General features: G+C 46.2%; 1 protein-coding gene across 1 annotated transcript in view; it reads left to right on the top strand.

The window, feature by feature from the left end:
- The window catches only part of LOC119968937 (extracellular calcium-sensing receptor-like), a 103,065-nt gene that overhangs the window by 37,034 nt on the left and 41,104 nt on the right, over positions 1-24,927 (top strand). The window contains 1 exon segment of the mRNA XM_038801950.1: positions 451-888. Within this exon segment, the coding sequence (XP_038657878.1) occupies positions 692-888 (197 nt within the window). The 5' untranslated portion in view covers positions 451-691.

Raw genomic sequence — 24,927 nt, 5'->3', positions numbered from 1 at the left:
GCCCAGCAGCAATCAGGAATCTCAATGCAGGTTGTCTTCAAGGCTGTACAAATTTCAGGCTAAGAGTTTGAGGAAAATGAAAGTGTGTTTTAAAAGGGGGGTAAGTAAAACATTCAAATTTTAACAAAACAGCTCGCCAAATAATGCTGAAGTTTTCCTCAAGAAACTCTTTGATAACAAACTGGGTGCTCACCTATCATAGCCATGTCATTCTACGTGCTACAAGCATGTTCACCTGCCTCCTTTCAGTCAGGTTTTGAGTGACATTCATGGAGAATATCATAGCCCTCCCCACTATAGCTTTTCAATTACCAAGGCCAAGTGAATGAATGGCCCTCAGAGGAAGATGTGAGAAAGGGGGGGAAAAAAAGCAAGAAAAAAAAGCGTATGTTTTACAATTCCAAAGTACAAGATTACAGTTACTCAACTTCTGTACTTTCTTTCTCCAAGGAATCTGCCCAAATGGAGCACAGCTGAACGATTTGTTCATCAGCTATAGGTATGACAACCTTTTTGCAAGATGGAAGACTTCAAGGGGGCATCAGTTTTCATCTTTCAAAATTCTACAGCCGAGTCACCCCTCATCATTACAAGGATAAGCAAAAAGCCTCATCGATTGTTCGCTGAGTGAATATCTGTGGGAGCAGAGCCATCTGATTTGGTGAAGACACTGGCAAGAGAAGACTATACAATGGGGCATTATTATTACCGTCTCTTATTCTTGGCATTTTCTCTTCTTCAGTCTTACGATGTTTCGGGATATGGTCCAAACCAAAGGGCACAGAAAAAGGGAGACATTATACTGGGAGGTCTTTTCCCAATACACTTCGGAGTAGCTGTAAAGGATCAAGACTTAAAATCTAGACCAGAGGCAACTAAATGTATTAGGTAGGATCTTAAGTACAACAAATTTTTCAAACAGAATTGTGATATATGCATTTATTAAAAACGTATATATGTCCACCTTCAGGCTTTTGACTATTGCTTTGGAAAGTTAGCCCAGTTGTATCCTACATTTTCTCAAAACAGTCACCCCATTCAATTGCCGTGACCTCAAATGGAATTGGGGTCACAGCTCTCAGGCAGCAATGGTGGCTCTGGAGCAAAGTGTCAGATTTGACAGCTCTGCCATCAGTTGCAAGGCCCCTTTGAATGAGCTCTGAAGCCCGTTTGCTGGCACCAACAGAGCCTGCAAAATGGTAGGCGTCTTAGTTGTTTTTTGTTTGTATCTGCATCCCTGCTGTTTGAACCCCCACTCTCTCCCTACCCTCCCACAAATTTTACCCTAGGGTTGATCCCAAGTGTGAAGCATTAAAATGGGGTCACAGCAGAAAGAGGTTCGAGGTGCACTGGCATAAGGGGAAATTATGAAAATATGTCACATCCTCTTGCTGTCAATTTGGGCCATTCAACTTTCAAAGCTACTATTCTTAAACAATCTTTTATTAGTTTCGCACAGTTGAACCGCAGTGGAAATTTGACTTTCATCATTGAGTTGGACCATGATTTCTTGAGATACTGGTACAACTGAATTTTCACTGAATATATACCATTGAATCTCATTATAATTTACCAAAATGCAACCATTACTGTGATTTTAATGAGTAATATTGAAAATGAATATACACTGGTATACTGAATTTCACTGAATCTTAATGTCATTTGCTGAGATATTGCTCTCTCTATATATTAATTGTCACATTAAAATTTGCTGAGTTATAATTAAATCAGTGCTTTGTCATATTGTGACTCACCATGAGGCAGTAATTGAGGTGTGACTGATATCTCATTCAGTTATATAGTGACTTAATGAAATTTAACTGCCACTTAGGCCTTTTGTGGTTTAAACCGGCAGTGTTTGAATCTTACTTAGCCCCACATTGATTTACTAAGATGTATCTGAGACATGCCACTCACTGTAATGTCCTCAGCTGTAAGATATCTTTATCTACTTACATTGCGATTTTACTGAAATCTCACTGGTCCCCACAGTAATTTCTGAGATAGAACATTGATCTCACTAAAGCATTCAATGATGAACTGAAGCCTCATCTGGATCTTAATTAATTACTGCAAGACTCAGTGGGACGTAAGTGAGATTTCTCATTTAAGTTGGGATTTACTGGGATGTAGCTACGTTTTGCTCCTCTTTCCGAAAATATATTTTTCTTTCTCGACTGACATGATTCATTTAATATCCCACCTAACTGATCTTATCATACATTTTGCCAAAGGGTTAACAGCCCAACATATCGTGGCTCTTCCTTAAATATGTAACATGACTGTTAATCACCGACTGTGAATCTGTTAGATAATTTTGAATAATGTGACATTTCATTGTGTCACAATATACAGTAATTAGTTTTCATTGAGCTCCTATTCAGCTATATTTTGATGTATTAAGCATTGTGACTTGCTAAGCTCTCACTGAGTTTCACTGTTCAGTACAATGATTGAAGAACGCAAGAACAAGCTATAATGTCGTGCCCATCATGTCTCAAGATATCCCAAAATGCATTACAACCAATTAAAATATTTGCAATATAGTCCTTATTCTAATTTGGTTAAAAGTGGCATCAAGCTTTCACACAGCATGGTCCATAAAAAAATTGGGTGGCAAGGTGGCGCAATGGTTAGCACTGCTGCCTCATGGCGCCAAGGACCTCGGGTCACTGATGGTGTGAAGTTTGCACATTCTCCCTGAGTCTGCGTGGGTCTCACCCCCACAACCCAGAAGGGTGTGCAGGTTAGGTGAATTAGCCAAGCTAAATTACCCCTTAATTGGAAAAAAAAAATTGGGTACTCTAAATTTGTTTTTAAAAAAGCTGTGTTCGCTGGCCACATAGTATTTTTTGAGGGGTTCAACAAATCATTTGCTCTAATTATATAATAATGTTTTAATGAATTTTCGCTGTGAGGGATCTCATTAACACTGTTGATGTTTATTCAGGTACAACTTCTCCGTGTCACAATATTTATTTCGAGTCACATGATTTTAATAAGATGATAAGAATATCATATTGGAAATCAAAATCAATAAACAGCATTGTGTAAATGTGGCTATGCATCAATCACATCTCCCTGCCGAACATGGTTTATTGAGAAGTGGCTGAGTTTTGCTGATATTTACTGGACTAGAACCAAGATCTAATTGAGCCTCACATTTTCCACGCTATAATTGCAATTTGCATAGATGTGAATGAAGGCGTCACTGTCCATAATACAACAGCTTGCATTTGTATGGCACCTTTAACACAGTAAAACTTCTGAAATTGCTTCCTGGGAGCATTATCAAACAAAATTTCATAATAAGTTACACATGTGAACAGGTGACCAAAAACATAGCCGACGAGCTGGTTTTAAGGAACATCTTAGAGAACTAGAGACGGAAAGAGACGTGGAGACGGTTTATGGAAGAAATTCCAGAGTTTAGGACCTAAAGAGTTGAAAGTTAAGCCATCGATGTCAGAGTAATGAAAAGTGGAGGTGTCAAGAGGTCAGAATTGGAGGAGCGCAGATATCTCGGCTAGTCGTGCAGGAGATTAAAGAAATAGGAGGGGGGACGAGGCTATGGAGGGATTTAAAAAAACATTGATAACTTTAAAATGGAGCTGTTGCCGGCCTTGGTGTCAATAGAGGTCAGTGAAGACAATTTGATGGGTGAATGGAAATTGGTGCAAGCTACGATACAAGCAGCACAGGCCCAGTAATAGGAGATATCAAAATCACAGTCCATCGGCCTGATTGCATAATTGGGATACAATGAGAACTCTTTATTTTACATTGAGTTATGCAGTAAATTAGTGAATTGTGATTGAGCTGCATTACTAATTTCTGAGTACTCAGTCACGGTAATATATTAGTTTCTCATTGAGTTATACTATGATCAATGAAATATTCATTTTCTAACAATTTGTACTGAATTCTCATTGAGTTCTACTAAGTACTGCAATTATATTACAGAACTCTGCGAGGTATTGAATCTCACTGCTTTCTTCTAACTTTTTATTAGATTACAGTGATGTTGAAATTTCCTTGGGGTCTCTCCAACTCTGACATCATAACTTGAGTGTCAGAGTGACAGAAGCTACAGGGAAATTGTCAGAACACAATACTGGAGGTACAAAGAAAAGTACACACGGGAACAGGCCCTTCGGCCCTTCAAGCCTGTGCCGATCATGATGCCCTAACTAAAAACAAAACCTTCTGCCTTTACTCAATCCGTATAACTCTATTTCCTCCCTATTCATGTACCCATCCAGATGCCTCTTAAATGTTGTTAATGTGCCTGCTTCCACCACATCCTCTGGCAGGGTGTTCCAGGCACCCAACACTCACTGTGTGAAAAACTTACCCCACACATCTCCCTTAAACTCTCACCTTGAACCTGTTCCCCCTTGTAATCGGCACTTCCACCCTTGGAAAAAGCCTCTGCTTATCCACCCTGCCTAAGCCTCTCATAATTTTGTAGACCTTTATCAGGTCTCCCTTCAGCCTCCATCTTTCCAGTGAAAACAATCCCAGTTTATTCAACCACTCCTCAGTCAACACCCTGGAAACCAGGCAACATAATCATAATAGTCTTTACTAGTGTCACAAGTAGGCTTACATTAACATTGCAATGAAGTTACTCCGAAAATTCCCCAGTCGCCACACTATGGCACCTGTTTGGGTACACTGAGGGAGAATTCAGAATGTCCAATTCACCTAACAGCACGTTCTACGGGACTTGTGGGAGGAAACCGGAGCACCCGGAGGAAACCCACGCAGATACGTGAGAAGTGCAGATTTCGCACAGACAGTGACCCAAGCTGGGAATCGAACCTGGGACCCTGGAGCTGTGAAGCAACCACTGTGCTACCGTGCCATCCTTGGTGAACATCCTGGTGAACCTTTTTGCATTCTCTCCAAAGCTTCTACGACCCTCTGATAATGTGGTGACCAGAGCTGCATGCAGCACTCCAAATGCGGCTTAACCAAGGTTTTATATAGCTGCAACATGAATTCCCAGCTCCTGTACTCAATGCCCTGGCTGATACTTACATGGGGCTGTTTAGCACAGGGCTAATTCGCTGGCTTTGAAAGCAGACCAAGGCAGGCCAGCAGCACGGTTCATTTCCCGTAACAGCCTCGCCGAACAGGCGCCGGAATGTGGCGACTAGGGGCTTTTCACAGTAACTTCATTTGAAGCCTACTTGTGACAATAAGCGATATTCATTCATTCATTCATAAAGGCAAGCATGCCATATACCTTCTTAATCACCTTGGCCACTTGTGTAGCCACTTTTAGGGAACTGTGGACCTGCACACCCAGATCCCTCTGTTTGTTAATGTGCCTAAGGGTTCTGCCATTTACAGTATAATTCATACCTAGATTTGATCCTCCAAAATGCATCATGTCGCATTTGTCTGGATTAAACTTCATCTGCCATTTCTCTGCCCAAGTCGCCAATCTATCTATATCCTATTATATCCTCTGAAAATCCTCGGTACTTTCAGCAATGTCACCACTCTTCATGTCATGCGCGAATCAGACCACCCACATTTTCATCCAGATCATTTATATATACCACAAACAACAAAAGTCCCAGCACTGATCCCTGCGGAACACCACTAGCTACAGATCTCCATTCTGAAAAACACCCTTCAACTGCCACTATCTGTCTTCTATAACCAAGCCAGTTCTGTATCCATCCAGCCAGCCCACCCTAAATCCCATGTGATTTTAGTTTTTGTACTAGTCTGCCACGTGAGACCTTGTTAAATGCCTTACTAAAGTCCATATAGACTACATCCACAGCCTTTCCCTCAATAATTTCTTTGTCACCTCTTCAAAAAACTCAATGAAGTTGGTGAGACGTGGGGCGGGAATCTCTACCCCCACCCCCCCCCCCCCCCCCACCCCCCCGTCGGGTCGGAGAATCGACTGGGGGCAGCGTGAATCCCACCCCCGCCGGATGCCAAATTTTCTGGCACCGGGGATTTGGCGGGGGCAGGAATCATGCCGCGCTGGTCGGCGGCCGCTGGCAGGGCCCCCCCCCAGCGATTCTCCGACCCATGATGGGCCGAGTGGCCGCCCGTTTTCTTTGCCGGTCCCGCTGGCGTAAATTAGAGTAGGTCCTTACCGGCGGGACCTGGCGGCATGGTCGGCCTCCGGGGTTCTCGGGGGGCGCGGGGGTATCTGGCCCTGGGAGGTGCCCCCACGGTGGCCTGATCCGCGATTGGGGCCCACCGATCCTGGGCGGGGTGTTCCGTGGCAGCACTCTATTCTTCCGCACCGGCGGCTGTGGCAGTCCGCCATTGCCGGTGCGGACACAAAGCCCTCTGCGCATGCGCTGGGATGACGCCAGCACACGCTGCCGCTCCCGTGCATGCACCAACTTCCCTTCGCCGTTGGTTGGCGTGGCGCCAAGCCCCTTCCACGCCAGCCGGCGGGGCGCGAACCACTCCGGGGCCAGCCCCTAAAAGGTGCGGAATCGGGTGGCCTGACGCCGGAGTGGTTCACGCCACTCCTTCCCGCCGGAGTAGCCCGCCCCGCTGATTATGGCAGAATCCCGCCCGTGATCTTCCCCATACAAAACAATGCTGCCTATCACTAACTAGTCCATTTTTCTTCAAATGTGCATATATCCTGTCCATCAGTATCTTTTCCAAAAGCTTTCCCACCATTGATGTCAGGCCCACCAGCCTATAATTTGCTGGATTAACCCTGCTTCCTTTCTTAAACAAGGGAACAACATTGGCTATTCTCCAGTCCTCTGGAACCTTACCTGTGGTCAAAGAGGATGTGAAGATATCTGTTAAGGCACCAGCTATTTCCCCCCTTGCCTTCCGCAATAACCTGGGACAAATCCCATCCGGCCCGGGGACTTGTCTACCTTAATGCAATTTAGGATACTCAACACTTCCTCCTTTGATATATTAACCTTCTCAAGAGAGTTCACACACCTTTCCCTGACAGTTACGTTCTGGTGCTTGGCCGGTAGGAATCATGCACTAGAGAACGTCTAGTTCTTGACTCGTTAAATGTTTATTGTTAAATAAATACTTGAGTTAGATAAACATGAGAGAATTATCAAAAACTATTAACTATTATAAATTATTTAAGAGCTATGACAAATATGTCTATCCACAACAATGGCTATCTCCAGACTTCCTGAGGTAACAGTGTCAGGTGTTCTTTACTGCCACCTGCTGGTTGGAGGTCATACACATTACTATTTACTTGATTGCTTTATGCATATCATCACACTGACCTCAACATCCATCATGTCCTTCTCCCTGGTGAATACCGATATTAAGGATTTCACCCACATCCTGTGGTTCCATGCATAACTTCCCTCCATTGCCCTTGAGTGGCCCTACTCTTTCACTTCCTACCCTCTTGCTGCTCATAGATATGTAAAAAAGCCTTGGGATTCTCCTTGACCATGTTTGCTAAAGACATTTCATGGCCCCTTTTAGCCCTCTTAATTCCATGTTTTAGTTCTTTCCTACTTTCACTGTACTCCTCAAAGGCTTTGTTTGTTTTTAGGTGCCCAGACCTATTGTATGCTTCATTTTTCCTTTTGACTAAGCTTACAATTTCCCTTGTCATCCATTGTTCCCGAATCCTGTCATTTCAATCCTTCATTTTTGCGGGAACATGCCTGTCCTGCAATTCAATCGACTGGTCTTTAAAAGCCTCCCACATTACAGACATGGATTTGCCCTAAAATAGCCGCTCCCAATCCACATTTCCCAACTTCCTTTCTAATTTCGATGCAATTGACGCTCGCCCAATTAAGCACCGTCACCCGCGGGTAACTCTTGTATTTATCCATGAGTACCCAAAATCTTATGGAATTATGGTCGCTAAGCCCAAAATGCTCCCCCACTGAAATATCAGTCACCTTGTCTGGCTCATTCCCCAATACCAAGTCAAGTATAGCATTCTCCCTGGTTGGATCGTTAACATACTGTATCGAAAAGCCCTCCTGGACACATCTAACAAATTGTTCTCCATCCGAGCCCCTGTATGTAATGATTCCCAGTCAATATGGGGGAAGTTAAAATCACCCATCAGAACTACCCTGCTTTTTTCATAACTTTCAGTATCTGACCTGTCATGTGAGAGTACCTTTAAGAAATGGGTGTTTATAAATGGGTGTGTAAATACATATCTGTAGTGAGAGTACCTTTAAGAAATGGGTGTTTACTACTGCAGTAATGTCAGAGAGTGGGTGGAGCTGGGCTGTCTGTCAGCTTTTTACTTTTGTTTTAGGCTGTTTGCTGCAGGGTGTGTTTTAGTTTCGTTTACAGTGTTGGAGCTGAAGCCAGACAGAGCAGGTGTACTGTTGATCCCTCTGCCATGAAAAGACTCGCTCTTGATCATTTGGTAAATTTAGAATTATAAATGTTCTCAGTAGTGAATGTAAACCTAATGTGCTTCAGGTAAAAGATGTTTTAAGTCTTAAGGGTGTTAAAAGGAAAGCTTAAAGGATTACTTAGTGTTGTAGTCTTTGGGGGGGATGTATTTGAATTAATGGTTGCTAAGATGTTCACTGTATGTTTTGAAAAGGTTAACTTGAGTTCACAGAATAAACATTGTTTTGCTTTAAAAAATACTTTTCCATTTCTGCTGTACCACACCTGTAGAGTGGGCCATGTCCTCCCCATACCACAATCTATTAAAAGTTGTGGGTCAGGTGAACTCCATGATACATTTTGGGGTTCTCTAAACCCTCGCCCATAACAGACGACACAACTGCTCCTCTGTCTCCTACGGTATGTTGGGAGGTCTATATACACTCCCAACATTGTGATTTCACCCTTCTTATTATTGAGCTCCATCCATAATGCCTCACTACAAGATCCCTCCAAGTGTCCTCCCTCAACACAGCTATGATCTGCTCCCTAATGAGCAATGCAACTCCCCCACCTCTTTTGTTTCCTCTTTGATTACGTCTAAAACAATGATATCCCGGAATATTAAGCTACCAGCCCTGTATCTCCTTCAACCATGTCTCCATAATTGCAATTACATCATAATTCCATGCCGTAATCCAAGCTCTCAATTCATCCATTTTATCTTTTATACCTCTTGCATTGAAGCAAACTCACTCCAGACCTACAGTCCAGCTGAGCCCTGCAGCTTCCCTCTGCCTGCTCTTATTCTGCACTTGTGTTTATCTCAGTCTCACTTTTTCCCCCAGTCTCTATGCTTACTGGCCTGCTGTTCTGGTTCCCACCCCCTGCCACTTTAGTTTAAACCCTCCCAAACAGCACTAGCAAGCCACCCACCCAGGATATTGGTGCTCCCCCAGTTCAGGTGCAACCCGTCCTTAACACCAGTTCTTTGGCTACCCACAGTACAGTCGAGGTGACTGAGTTGATTTCTCCCAGAATCATCATGATGTCTTAAATTGCACTATTAATTGGCACCAAAATACAATGTAAGTCATTGAATTACATTCAACGCCACTTAAAGCTGATTGAATTGCACTAAAATTAATTGATTTCATTGTTTTCACTGATCTCGACTTAGGTTATTGAGATACTGAGTTCTCATGGAGTTGGTATATGTGTCAATGCACTTTCAGTGAGCGTTTGTGTGACTTCTTGAGTTCTCAAGTTCATTACGCTCTAATTAACTAAATTCTCAATGAACTATACTGAGTATTGTTGAGGTCAGTAAGAAGTCTTACAACACCAGGTTAAAGTCCAACAGGTTTGTTTCAAACACGAGCTTTCGGAGCACGGCTCCTTCTTCAGGTGCTCCGAAAGCTCGTGTTTGAAACAAACCTGTTGGACTTTAACCTGGTGTTGTAAGACTTCTTACTGTGCTCACCCCAGTCCAACGCCGGCATCTCCACATCATTGTTGAGGTGGCATTGTGTTATATTGAATTATTCTGAGTTCCCAGAGAGCTACACTGTGACTTAGTAAGTGTATTTTTATCAGTACTGTAATTCACTGGAATGTTATTGCCCTGCTCCGATTTACTCTAAATTAACAATATTGTACTGTGCTATTACGGGTTCAATGAGTTTCCTACGATTCATTGAAATAGCATTCATTTTCAGAAGGAGCAGATTCTGCCTGATGTGTTGGTTTGACTTTTTTGATGGAGTGACATCCTAAGTGGACACTGTGACCAGGTTCTTCATGAAAGATTATTAAACAGCTTAATGCAGCAGAGATATTGTATAAAACTTAGAGATGGATAATGAACTAGCTAAAAGAGAGAAAGCAGAGGATAGAGGATACTAGTTATGGGAGTGATGCTGGACAAGGAAGATGAGCAGTGAATGGAGTACACCACAACTGTCTGTGCTGTGGCACCGACTGTTTTTGATCCAAATGACCTATTTTCAGAATATTATTGACACACTTAATTACAGTGTGAATTACAAATGTGAAAAACCTCACTGCTAATGTCATGTAATTAACTCACGGGATTGACAATCATCCACTTGTTTGACCTTCTTATGACACTGAAACAATTCAAGGAACTTTACTACAGTATTCCATCAAGGCAGCAAAGGCTGGCCTGGTTGTGAATAATACAGGCTCTAAGTTTCTTTAATGCAATTCTTTCACTGGTGGATAGCATCACCATTGTTCACATCTGAATTTTAAAATGAACAAATGGGTGGTACAGTCCACCAGCAAGAGAACAGCATTGGAGAAACTTTGGCCTGGATTTTCTGCCTCCCTCTGTGGCTTAATTTGCAGCGGTGGAGACATCCTGCCATTGGCCAGCAGTCGGATCTTCCAGTCCTGCCGCTGTCAACCGGCTTTCCCGTTGTTTGCATCTTCTGCCGCCAGGGAACATGCAGCGGGGTGCTGCCATCGGCGGGCCCGGAAGATTCTGCTGGCTGGAGTGGCCAGAAAATCCCGCCCGATAGGTCTGCACCATTTTCAGCCAGACCAGTATTTCCTGCCTTAATGGAATGGTAAAGCCCTTGGTATTGTACTGTTTAGTTGATCTGTGTTTGATTATGGGCGGGCACAATTCTCCGGAAAGATTTCTAAGTGTGGTAGCGAGCTGCGAAGCTTCCTGGCACTCGGCCTGGCGAGGCCGGCAATGCAGTACAACATTAATTGGTCCACTTAATGAGGCCCCATGGGCTTCACAGCGCAAATGAAGGCTTGTCAGCCGATTCGCCAGAACCACACTCGCCAACCGCACCCCCCCCGGCTAACAAAGTCGAGCAGCACTTAAAGAGCTCTTGCACAGCCAACCCCAGCCAGCTCTCAGCCATGGCGGTGAGACGTCCGGCCCCAAGGTCTGGAGACGCAGACCTGGGGAGGCTCCTGCGCTGCAAGAAGGTCAATGACCTACACCAGACATCCCGAGTGAGTTGACACCATACCACCCCCCTTGAGACCTTTCCGCCCCCACGTGAGCAGTCCCCCCAACCCTCCCATCACCTTTCCCTCCCTTCAACCCCCTCAACCCTTCCTTCATCACCCGCCCCTGGAACCACTGTGAACCACGTGTGTGGTTAGCAACGCCCTCTGTCTTTGCAGGAGAAGTTATCCCTCAATCGCTGGGTGAAGGCCCAGACTAGCAGAGGGGTGCCAGGCATAGGCATTCTCATGACCTTCGAGGAACGAATACTGGAGATTACGGGGATGGCTGAGGACAGAGCGGTCACCAATGCGAAAGTTGACGCAAGCTGCAGAAGTGAGGATCCACTGGGCCCCACCCGGAGGATCTGTCAAAAATGAGTTGTTATTGTCCCATCCCTCAGTGCGACCACATATCAATTCTCCTGCAGTTCCTCCAGCCAACCGCACTGGCTAATCCGAGTTGGCCACCTACCTTGCCTCCCATGAGAGGAGGAAAGCTTCGAGGATGCCACAATTGACGTGTCACAACTTCTCTACTGAGTAGTACTACACTCCTGTATGCTTCACCCGATGCATGTGTCTATGTATTTACATTGTGTATTTTATGTTTGCCCTTTATGTTTGCCCTATTATGTATTTTTTTTTCATGAATGGAATGATCTGCTGGAGCTATACGCAGAACAATACTTTTCACTGTACCTTGGTATATTTGACAATAAACCAATCCAATCATCCCCATCCTCCACCAGCGCAGAGACACACACCTCGGTGGGCAACATTAGTGGACAGGCTTCTGGGTCACATTCCAGTGAGCACCACACAGTCTCTGACATACATCAGGTGGAGGCGCTGGGTGCCAAGCCGGACCCGTCCCGTGAAATGGGGATGGTAGCCACCAGCCGCCCCCCCCCCCCCCCCCCCCCCCGAGTTCCGCCTCTTTGGCGACGCCGAGTCTCGCAGTCAGCACATGGAACAGGGTGGCAGCTGGCTGCTTCCACCTCTGATGTGCACTCTGGGGACACACCTAGACGTAGCGATAGAGCAAGGAAGGCAAAGCACGTTGAGGAACACTGGGGGGGGGGGGGGGCACTGGGGAGGAGGGGTAACGGGGGTGGTGGGGAGAGTGGTGTTTCCTGGTATGGTAGCAGGAGGCTTACCAATCTGACCACAACGGCCTGGCGGAGGTTACAGTGAAGGTTAGTGCCCGTGGGGCCCAGCACCGAAATTCCCAGCAGTGTCACAAGAGGATGAATGATCTTCTGTGTTCCACCAGGGTAAGTGGCACCATCTACTCAATGCAATCTGAATAAGGGAATCAGGCAGTCTAAGTGTACGAGTGCTCAAAGATATCACACAGGGGGTGGCACAATGATGTAGCGATTAGCACTGCAGCCTCATGACGCCGAGGGCCCGGGTTCGATCTGTCTGTATGGAGTTTGCACATTCTCCCCGTGTCTACATGAGTCTCACCCTCACAACCCTAAAAGATGTGCAGGCCAGGTGGATTGGCCAAGCTAAATTGCCCCTTAAAAAAAAGGATGCCACACAGGAGTGTTATAGTGTTCAGCAGCAGGTGGGACCTTGACACTCACTGTGTGCCAGCCACTGCATGCTCTCAAACATCTATCAGTTGCTGGACAATCTGCTTCTTAATCACTTACTGGGCAGAGCGCAGCAGCTGCCATTGGCATCACACTCCTGAACTGCTCATGCAACCATTAGGATGACAATCATTCCTTCTGTCTTCCTGCAGGAGAAGAACACCCACAACAAATGGTAGCAGTCCGAGATTGGAGGCAGAATTCTGGACATTTGGGTCCTCACCCCATATGAGGAGTAGGCTGGAGATAGTTGGGGAGTAGCAGAACTGTGTCTATGCATAAAGGGAAATAGGGCTCCCCAGGAAGCCAGTGAGTATGATTCCAGTCTGTAGCTGTCAGCTGCGTTTACAGAGTGAGAAATTAATTTAATCAAGGAGCCTGCTTAGGCATTCACTAAATCTTTTTTTTCTTTATTCCAGGTACCAGCAAGGAAAGGGGGAGATCATCAACCTAGACCAGTCACAGCTCTGTGTCAACCCTACCTCTGAGGAGGATGCTTCAGAAGCCTTCGAGGATGCTCCGTCATGGTGGACACCTGCACCCTCCGCCAGTGCAGATACACTCACCTCAGCAGACCCACACCCTCGAGTAGGTTCAGAGTAACAATCTGGTGAGCACATCACTGACACAGATCCACAGCTGGTGGAGGAAGTGATAGCCGAGGTCTCTGACACTGGAGAACCTGCTGGAGACCAGGTTCCTGCTCTGCCCTATTTGGATGACAAGTCTTTGGACCCAGCCTTAAGAGACACCTTGGAGAGGCAAAGACAGGCAGGGGAACATCACGCAGGATTGTCCGAGGCAATGTGAAGACCAGAACAAAGGCTGGAGGAATCCATCCAAATTCTGTCTGATGTCTTCGCTTTGTCATGCGAGAGCTTGGTTGCCTCCATGGAAAGAGTGGTGGCTGCCTTGGAGCCCAGTCTCAGCAGAATGCACAGTGGCTGCCGGATATACGCAGAGGACTGCATTCCGTCATTCTAGCCATAGACGCGGTACAGCAGTGGCTAGGCAAGAGGAGGATGGAGCTCTTCAATCTCTCTCCAGGTACCCCTTCTCCTCAAAGAACATCAGGCACCCACAGGGAGGAGGAGCGTTATGACCCCAGTTGATATTATAACTGGACAGGAAGATCCCAGAATGGAACCCTGGCTCAAAAGACCGGTGGGCTGGATTCTCCGCTGGTGGGATTCTCCTTTGCGCTGGCAGTGCACCCACACCACGGCGTGAGGCTACCCACAATGGGAAACCCCATTGGCAGGCTGGCGCGATGGAGAATCCTGCTGCCGATGGGGGCGCGCCGCACCAGAAAACTGGTGCAGCGGGACAGAGAATCCCGTCAACCCATGAAGTTGTACTTTTTTTTATAAAAGGTGGAGGAACAGAGTCACAGAACCGCTAATTAGTTCTAACAACAAGAAAAAAACATTAATTAAACATGAAAAGTTGGATTATGAATCAACATGCCTCTACTCCCCCATTAGTTTAACAATTTACACTCAGGTTTTAGGATTAACACAGGTTATAAGTAATGGTCTCATTAACACAAAGTCCCTTTTAAGCACACAAGGTGACTGTGGGGAAATACATTCTTCACTCTGAACCCCGGGTGAATGTTTGTGGATGTCTTCTCAGAACAGGTTTTCCAAATGACACTTTCCAACAAGGCTTCGCTCCACTTTTACTGTTGCTTCACAGAGCCAGGGACCCATGTTCGATTCCGGCTTGGGTCACTGTCTGTGCGGAGTCTGCACGTTCTCCCGGTGTCTGCTTGGGTTTCCTCCGGGTGCTCCGGTTTCCTCCCACAAGTCCCGAAAGACGTGCTTGTTAGGTGAATTGGACATTCTGAATTCTCCCTCAGTGTACCTGAACAGGCTGGAGTGTGGCGACTGGGGGATTTTCACAGTAACTTCATTGCAATGTTAATGTAAGCCTACTTGTGACACTAATAAAGATTATTATTATTATTATTATTATTATCAGCAAATTCAATCCAGTCCAGGATTTTACACCAATCCCTTTAGGATTTATTTGCCTTGACGTCTGTAAAGCTGTTCACAATTGTTTCAAGTGTGAATTTCCAGACATCAAATGTTTCATCAACCTCTAAAATCTGCTATCCCACTCAAGTTACTACAACTGTCTCTTTAACTCAGAACATTTTGTTTACTCTTCTTTGAACTCTTCTGAACAATACCATGGTCTCTATTCTCTTAACTTCAAGTGTCTTGAACATTTTTCTGACCAATTCCCTGGTTATCTGGACTGTATCTTGTTCCTTAGGAAGCCAACATCTTTGCAACTCCCTTGTCCTGTCCAGCTTCTCCTGGCAGAGTTGAGAGCTGTTCACTCCCCACAGTCCTGTCTCCAACTGTTCTGGCTTCGATTTAAAACCAAGAACAAAGGAACGCCTTTTCCTCTGGAAAGTGGTCTCCTGTTGCTAAGCACCGACTTACTTTTATTTACTTTTCACTCTGTAATCCTCTCTAAGCACAAAAGAGACACAGTTGGAACTGATACAACCCTCACACATACAAACAGCTTTGTCTAGCATGAATCTAACTGTAAGTTTTACCTTCCCAGGCATAGAAATATAAAATTAAACCCACGTGAAACTAGACATTGTGCATGATTTAACAACTTCATCGTGCACGGCTTTGTGTCAGGACGAAGCCGTTAAATCTCACAAGAGGCCTCTTTTGTAAGATTTGCGATGCTTGAAGCTCCTCGCGAGATTGTACGGAGTCCTGCGAGATATCATTAGGCTTATTTAAATATGCTTTTGCAGGATTGCCCCTGTGCCCGGGACCCAATGACCACACCTGGGAGACCTCGCCAGGGTGCCGTTTAGTACTGGTTTCCACAGACGTGGACCAGTCGTAATAGGAGGGGGGGGGGGGGGGGGGCTCCCAGGACATTAGAGACCCCAGGGTGGTTGAGAACAGGGCAGGGAGGGAAACACCCTGGTACTCTCTCTGGCACTCAGGCACATTGGCACTGCCAGCCTGCCAGTGCCACCCTAGGTGGGGTTCTCTTTCCAAGGGTTGGTGCAGATTCAATAGGCCTGTTACACCCCAATGGAGATGCCGGGATCAGGACCATAAGGTTTCCCATGACCTCCCTGGAATGTGAACCGCCCCTTTAAAGGGACAGGACTTCCCCTTTAAGTGTTGGGGGGGTGGTATTCTACTAAACAAAGACAGTTCAAGCTGCATAAAAACCCCAGCCTGGTTGCAGGTCGGGGAAGGGGACCCTTAGGGGAGTGGAGGATTATTTGAAATTGTATTGTAATAAACCTTGTTCGGTAATTTCTACTATCGTCTATGAGTCCTACTACTGCAGATTCAACAGGGCTGAATGGCCTCCTTCTAAACTGTAGGGACTCCATGATCCTATGATTCTATAAGTGCGCCTAAATCCGGACATGGATTTCTTTTCAATTAAATCGTATCCTTTATTTCGAATGTTTACCAATTCAAATATAAATCCCTTAAAACTACATTTATTTTCCTAATAGGGGCGCCAGCTAGGCACCCCAGGACTTTCATTCCAAGACACTCCAAGAGTGTCCCACCACTCCACCTCACCTATGCCAGTGACCCAATTGCCTCCAGAAGGTCAGGCTGAGGAGGGTGCACCCGCACGCACCTAAGGAAACCCTTAGCGTGCTTGAACACCTTTAGGTCTCGATCCACCAAATGATGTCTGCCAAAATCATCACAATCAACAGGCAGCCTCCACATCAGCTGCAGATGTTGGGGCTGCACCTAGACGTAGTAATAGGCAAAGAAATATTAGGAAGTATTGAAGGCGCAGGTGTGCAACCATTGTATGCAGATTTAGCACTTGTAAATATATGTTCCCTTGCACTGTTTGGACATTTCCTGGGTTCCTTCATGCTGCAAATTGCTTCAATGATCATGGCCATTTAATATCTGGAATGTGGGCCCCCATCAGAGTCCAATAGTGAACTCCTATAGGTTCACTTCTCTCACATTATCAACATAGTGATTACTCAATAATCCCGCATGATTAAGCACTGGCCATCATTTGTGAGTGTGCGGCCTGACCACACATCATGCAAGTCATTACTTGTAGTTAACCCCATGAGAATCATGAAAAAACAATCACTGATCTCCCAATGGGGCTCATTGACTATGAGCTCCCTGGGTAGAGGGCGGAGACCCATCACCTGGGCTCATTAAGACATAAGATAAAAGCAGGCCCAATTTAGGGTCTACATTGGGAGTGAGATGCTATGTATGGTTTATTTGATTTTTTAACATTTTGATGATAAGACCATAAGACCATAAGACATAGGAGCGGAAGTAAGGCCATTCGGCCCATCGAGTCCACTCCACCATTCAATCATGGTTGATTTCAACTCCATTTACCCACTCTCTCCCCATAGCCCTTAATTCCTCGAGAAATCAAGAATTTATCAATTTCTGTCTTAAAGTCACTCAATGTCCCGGCCTCCACCGCCCTCTGTGGCAATGAATTCCACAGACCTACCACTCTCTGGCTGAAGAAATTTCTCCTCATCTCTGTTCTAAAGTGACTCCCTTTTATTCTAAGGCTATGCCCCCGCGTCCTAGTCTCCCCCTGCTAATGGAAACAACTTCCCTACGTCCATCCTATCCAAGCCATTCATTATCTTGTAAGTTTCTATTAGATCTCCCCTCAACCTCCTAAACTCCAATGAATATAATCCCACGATCCTCAGACGTTCATCGTATGTTAGGCCTACCATTCCTGGGATCATCCGTGTGAATCTCCGCTGGACCCGCTCCAGTGCCAGTATGTCCTTCCTGAGGTGTGGGGCCCAAAATTGCTCACAGTATTCTAAATGGGGCCTAACTAGTGCTTTATAAAGCCTCAGAAGTACATCCCTGCTTTTATACTCCAAGCCTCTTGAGATAAATGACAACATTACATTTGCTTTCTTAATTACGGACTCAACCTGCAAGTTTACCTTTAGAGAATCCTGAACTAGGACTCCCAAGTCCCTTTGCACTTTAGCATTATGAATTTTGTCACCGTTTAGAAAATAGTCCATGCCTCTATTCTTTTTTTCCAAAGTGCAAGACCTCGCACTTGCCCACGTTAAATTTCATCAGCCACTTCTTGGACCATTCTCCTAAACTGTCTAAATCTTTCTGCAGCCTCCCCACCTCCTCAATACTACCTGCCCCTCCACCTATCTTTGTATCATCGGCAAACTTGGCCAGAATGCCCCCAGTCCCGTCATCTAGATCGTTAATATATAAAGAGAACAGCTGTGGCCCCAACACTGAACCCTGTGGGACACCACTTGTCACCGGTTGCCATTCCGAAAAAGAACCTTTTATCCCAACTCTCTGCCTTCTGTCTGACAGCCAATCGTCAATCCATGTTAGTACCTTGCCTCGAATACCATGGGCCCTTATTTTACTCAGCAGTCTCCCGTGAGGCACCTTGTCAAAGGCCTTTGGAAGTCAAGATAGATAACATCCATTGGCTCTCCTTGGTCTAACCTATTTGTTATCTCTTCAAAGAACTCTAACAGGTTTGTCAGGCACGACCTCCCCTTACTAAATCCATGCTGACTTGTCCTAATCCGACTCTGCACTTCCAAGAATTTAGAAATCTCATCCTTAACGATGGATTCTAGAAGTTTGCCAACAACCGAGGTTAGGCTAATTGGCCTATAATTTTCCATCTTTTTTCTTGTTCCCTTCTTGAACAGGGGGGTTACAACAGCGATTTTCCAATCCTCTGGGACTTTCCCTGATTCCAGTGACTTTTGAAAGATCATAACTAACGCCTCCACTATTTCTTCAGCTATCTCCTTTAGAACTCTAGGATGTAGCCCATCTGGGCCCGGAGATTTATCAATTTTCAGACCTTTTAGTTTCTCTAGCACCTTCTCCTTTGTGATGGCAACCATATTCAACTCTGCCCCCTGACTTTCCTGAATTGTTGGGATATTACTCATGTCTTCTACTGTGAAGACTGACGCAAAGTACTTATTAAGTTCCTCAGCTATTTCCTTGTCTCCCATCACTAGATTACCAGCGTCATTTTGGAGCGGCCCAATGTCTACTTTTGCCTCCCGTTTGTTTTTAATGTATTTAAAGAACTTTTACTATCATTCCTAATGTTACTGGCTAGCCTACCTTCATATTTGATCCTCTCCTTCCTTATTTCTCTCTTTGTTATCCTCTGTTTGTTTTTGTAGCCTTCCCAATCTTCTGACTTCCCACTACTCTTTGCCACATTATAGGCTCTCTCTTTTGCCTTGATGCATTCCCTGACTTCCTTTGTCAGCCATGGCTGCCTAATCCTCCCTCTGATAACCTTTCTTTTCTTTGGGATGAACCTCTGCACTGTGTCCTCAATTACTCCCAGAAACTCCTGCCATTGCTGTTCTACTGTCTTTCCCACTAGGCTCTGCTTCCAGTCGATTTTCGTCAGTTCCTCCCTCATGCGCCTGTAATTACCTTTATTTAACTGTAAAACCTTTACATCTGATTCTACCTTCCTTCTTTCAAATTGCAGACTGAATTCTACCATATTATGATCACTGCTTCCTAAGTGTTCCCTTACTTTAAGATCTTTTATCAATTCTGGCTCATTACATAACACTAAGTCCAGAATAGCCTGTTCCCTCGTGGGCTCCATCACAAGCTGTTCCAAAAAGCCATCCTGTAAACATTCAATGAATTCCCTTTCTTTGGGTCCACTGGCAACATTATTTACCCAGTCCACCTGCATATTGAAGTCCCCCATGATCACTGTGACCTTGCCTTTCTGACATGCCCTTTCTATTTCGTGGTGCATTTTGTGCCCCTGGTCCTGACCACTGTCAGGAGGCCTGTACATAACTCCCATTATGGTTTTTTTGCCTTTGTGGTTCCTCAACTCTACCCACACAGACTCCACATCATCTGACCCTATGTCGTTTAGTGCTATTGATTTAATTTAATTTCTAATTAACAAGGCAACCCCGCCCCCTCTACCCGCCTCTCTGTCTTTTCGATAGGTTGTAAATCCCTGGATGTTTAACTGCCAGTCCTGAACCCCCTGCAACCATGTCTCTGTGATGCCTACCACATCATACCTGCCAGTCACAATCTGGGCCACAAGCTCATCTACCTTGTTCCGTACACTGCGGGCATTTAAATATAGCACCTTTAATTCCCTATTGACTGTCCCTTTTTGTTTTCTTAGTGTGGTGGACCTTGGTTTACTGAGCCTTTCCATACACTGTGTCATATTTTGTGAGATGGGGACTATCGTAACCTCTCCTGAGCTCTGTCTTTTCGTGATTTTTTGTAATCCTAAGCAGCTACGCTTCCCACTGATTCCTTCACCTCTTGGTTCCCTGACTTTCCCTTCCCCCCCAATCTCTAGTTTAAAGTCCTATAACAAAGTAGAACAACAAAAAACAAACACGCTCCCCCCATCCTTCAACACCCCATAACTCAGAGAAAAGCCCCCCCCCCCATTCTCACCCCCCACCATTCTCACCCCCCACCCCCACGCTCCCCTCCCTCTTCCCTCCCCTCTACAGCTGATGGTAACCAGCTCTCTAAAGTGTAATAAGAAGTGATCCCATCTCTTGTGGAACACCTCATTCGCCCCCTCCCCCCCTCAAAATTAACTTAACCTTCTCTAAGTACAGGAACTCCATGTGTCCCCCAACCATACTGAGGCACGGGGTGGAGATATTGACCTCCACTCCAACAGGACCCGCCTGCGAGCAAACATCTGCCCGTCTCCCATTTCCAGCTCTTGCATGCATTTATGTGCCACTTACTGGGAGATATCACGCAGGTTCCTTAAAGGAGCAACTGGGAAGGAGGGTTAAGGCAGCGGTGACCCTCAATGCCACTGCCTAGAATTCCCTTCAAGATCTCCTGGCCACAGGTCATCATGGGGAGGTTGGCAGATATGTGCAGCCACAGTACTGAACATCGAAAGGGATCTCCGGCAATGCCTTTTGTTTATTTAGTTAGCTGAACCTCCTGCGATACACCCATTGCAGTGATGCCTGGTCGCAAGCATTCTGACCTTCTCAAGGCCCTGCAGCCCATTTTTGCTCAGGCCCTTGCTCCTTCTTTGCCCTGTGCGAACCTGCGACAAACTCTCCTCTACCTCATCTGGCTGAAAGCCAATATAAAGGGCAGGGATACCTAGAGCCTGTATCACATAGGACTCAGTGGCCTGTGAATAAACTGAGCAAATTCTTTACAGCTTGCCTCTAGCTCAGGGTCACTGAGCCATTGCTAATCCCTCTACCTGACTTCCATCCAGACGAGGCATCTCTACTCTACCTTATTCCAAGTGAAGGACATCCTGAAGGACCAGAGATAGGTGTTCCTCCCATTCATACATAACTGCACATGGAGACATTGTTCTTTGACCAGGGTAATGAGAGCCATGTTCAAGAACTCACCCTTTGACACATGTCAGTTTTCCTCCACTATCCTCACGATTCTACAGAGAGACCTTGGCAGCATAGAAAGACTAACCTTGTCAGCCATGACCATTCACAGGTGAAGATGGAGTCAAAGGTTTGCTACTCCAGAAACCTTGCCCCTTGGAGGGATCCACCTCCCTCCCTTCATCTTAGCCTCTGATAGCAGCAGATGGTAAATTGAACGGTAGCTCCAGACCTTGCTGCAATCTCGGTGTTATGAGACCCTAAGTCAGGACTAAACCAGCTGCCATGTGGGTTTCACCACAGAGAGGAGAACATGACTGAGGTGCTTATCATCCAGTTGCCTCATAATTATTTGGGTGTCCATTTAGTCAGCCAACTGTGCTGACCTTGAACTCCACCAACAAAAAGATCCTTCTTCCACTTCAAGGTATCAGTTTTAAATTGACTGTCTTGTATTGTTATTAATGGAAAAATGGTGTGTGTTAGTTTTCATACTTGCTCCACTATCTTCTACCCTCCCCTGTGACTCATCAACTTCCCCCTCCCATCATCCTTCCCCATCCAATGTCAACATTTTTTGCCTCTCCATCACCCTGAACCCTATTACTATTTACCTCCACATGCCTTCCCTCTCCCTCAGAGCCTACACCGGTTATCATCCTCATGTTCACCTGAACTTGAGCCCTCCTGTTATCCAAGTCACTTGTGAAATCCGTTTGTGTGACACCCCCTATCAAACCTTCAGCTACTTGATTATCACCCTGGTCTATCACCCTGCAACCCAACTGTATCCCAATCCCTCCTGCAGCTGGGACTGTTTCCTTCACTGCCTCCCTCAGTTCAACCCTAAAGACCCCATCGGCAACAGCACCAACCCCAATCTCCAGCACCATTACTCTCAAACTATCTTTGCCCATAAACCTCCCCCCCCCCCCCCCCCCCCCACCCAGACACAGGACCCCTAGACCCAACAATGAAACTCCCTTCCCTCCATCCCACATCGTTGCACCCTCACGTTCCCTCAATGCCTCCTTTCATTCCATGGACACGCTTTTCCTTCACCAGACATTCTCTTCCTTCCCCAGACATTCCCTCCTTCACCAGACATTCCCTCCTTCATCAGACATTCCCTCCTTCACCAGACATTCTCTTCCTTCCCCAGACACGGTCCCCCAATTCCAACCTTCACCTGCCTCCTGTGTCCAGTCTCCACTCCATGCTGTCCCCATCCACCCTTTGCCTGCCTCCCATGTTCGGTTTTACAGCAGCTTGTCCTACTGGCACCCAATATTAGTCAAGAGGGCCAAAGTACCATCTACGAACCTCAAATTGTGGAAGAAGTCAAGCTCACTGTTGTAAATGTGAACTTTATAATTTCCCACGTAAAGGGGAACTTAATTCCAGTGAGGAGGCCTTTTAATGAGTGTCCATGACATGCTAAGGCATGAAAAATGATTTCCCGACATTATGTATTGGGAAGCTCGACCCACCTTTAACCCACTTTTAAAGTCCTGAGAACAGAATTCTTACACTTCATACTGCTGTCGGGAATCTGATTTTTGGCCTCACTTCAAACTAATTTCCCCGCCCACCAAGCTTCCCCTGCTGGTGGGACTGGAAGATTCCACCCATAGAAACTGCTGTATCATCTATGCAAAGCTCCAAGATATAAAATATACAAGAGTTATTGCCAAAGCCAAACAGGTGAATGGTAGTCCCATCCTTGAGTTAATAGCATCACATCAAAGCGTTTTTCACCTTTGAAATTAAATCAGTCAATAATTTCTTGAATCTAGGTAATTTATTTTGAGCAGAAACAGTACTTGCCCTGTGTGAATTATCCATCTCAAGGCATCATTTCTGCGCTACCTTCCTCCATTATCATTGCCATTCTTGTTTGGTCCCATCAGCTAATTTCACGATTTAAAGTTTCTCAGTTAGGTCAATTATGTGAATTAGAGACAGTCGGCGTCCGAACATTGACCCCTGGGGGGTCCTAATCAATGCTTCTCCTCACCCACTCATAAATCCTCTCATGAATTGTTTTCTAACCTTCGTTCAGTTTCTTTTCCATTCTTAGGGCTGTCCCCAAGTGCCCACAGCTCTGTATTGGACTAACAATTCTTCACGTGGGACTTTGTGAAATGTCTTTCAGAGTTGTAAAACACTCCGCAGTCCACTTGGTATGTCCCTTCCTCAAAAAAGTTGAGAAGACTGGAAGGGCAAGATCTTCTAATCAAAGTCGACATTCGTGACTGCTTACCAAGTTATTACTGTGTAATTGATGCACCATCAATTGGACTCGAGTCGTGAAAAAGTTCCAAACAACAGGCTTTAATATACTAGATGTGTGCCTGGCAGTCGACTTACAGAGAAAGGCCGACTGCCAGCCGGTACAGGTTCTTATACCCCGCCTCGTAGGCGGGGCTACCAACCTCTCAGCCAATCGGTGGGCAGTCACATGACTAGCCTCAGCCAATTGGCAGAGAGGCACAAGACTTGCCTGAGCCAATGGGCAGCGAGTCTTCTGCACCAATGGCAGCACTGCTCTGAGGTACCGTAATCACCCGAGTCATACTACGACATTCACCCCTTGTGGAGAAAGAAGTGGGGTGGGGTGGGGCGGAAGAGAGAAGGGGGGGGTGCACCCAGACTGGTAGTATGACTAGAGATAGATCAAGGTGTACCGAGGTATCTGATAGCTGCCCTCTGGCCCGCAACGAACATGCAACGAAAAACAACAATACCGCACACAGTGTACATACGGACAATAAAGAAGAAAAAGAAATGAAAAGGAATATGCAAGGAACATTGGACAAACACGAAGAGTCCATAAAGTCCATTAGAACATCAAATCGACTCGATCAGCCGGATGGGTGCCTTTGATGTCCTACTGGACCTGCGCAGCGGTGCCGGTGACGTCGGAGCAGTGGTCGTCCGTGACTCCGGGAGCGGCGGTCGTGGTCCTGTGTCCGTACCCCTGGTCGGTGCTAGAGGTGGCCGGGCCGGGGGAGGGGGTTCTTGTGCGCTGGGGGCGCCGGGGGCGGTTGGGACAGGGGGGAGGGTGCTGGTGCTGAGGGTTGTGGCCGCATGCCGGCGGGTGCCAGGTCCCGAAGGGAGACCGTGTCCTGCCGTCCGTCGGGATACTCCACGTACGCGTACTGCAGGTTTGCGTGGAGCAACAAAACTCGTTCAACCAACGGGTCGGACTTGTGCACCCACACATGCTTCCGGAGCAGGATGGGCCCGGGGGTGGCCAGCCAGGTCGGGTGTGGGGATCCTTAGGACGACTTCCTGGGGAAAACAAGAAGAAGTTTGTGAGGTGTTTGATTCGTGGCAGTACAGAGGAGAGACCGAATAGAGTGGAGGGCGTCTGGGAGGACCTCTTGCCAGTGGGAGATTGGGAGGTTCCTGGACCGCAGGGCCAGTAGGATGGTCTTCCAGACCGTACCGTTCTCCCTCTCGACCTGACCGTTACCCCGGGAGTTATAACTGGTCATCCTGCTAGAGGCGATGCCCCTTCTAAGCAGGAATTGACGCAGCTCGTCACTCATGAAGGAG

The sequence above is a fragment of the Scyliorhinus canicula genome, chromosome 7 (genome assembly GCF_902713615.1).
Source record: "Scyliorhinus canicula chromosome 7, sScyCan1.1, whole genome shotgun sequence".
Classification (NCBI taxonomy): domain Eukaryota; kingdom Metazoa; phylum Chordata; class Chondrichthyes; order Carcharhiniformes; family Scyliorhinidae; genus Scyliorhinus; species Scyliorhinus canicula.
Note: the sequence above shows the minus strand (reverse complement) of the source record. Positions and strands in the feature narration are given on the sequence as shown.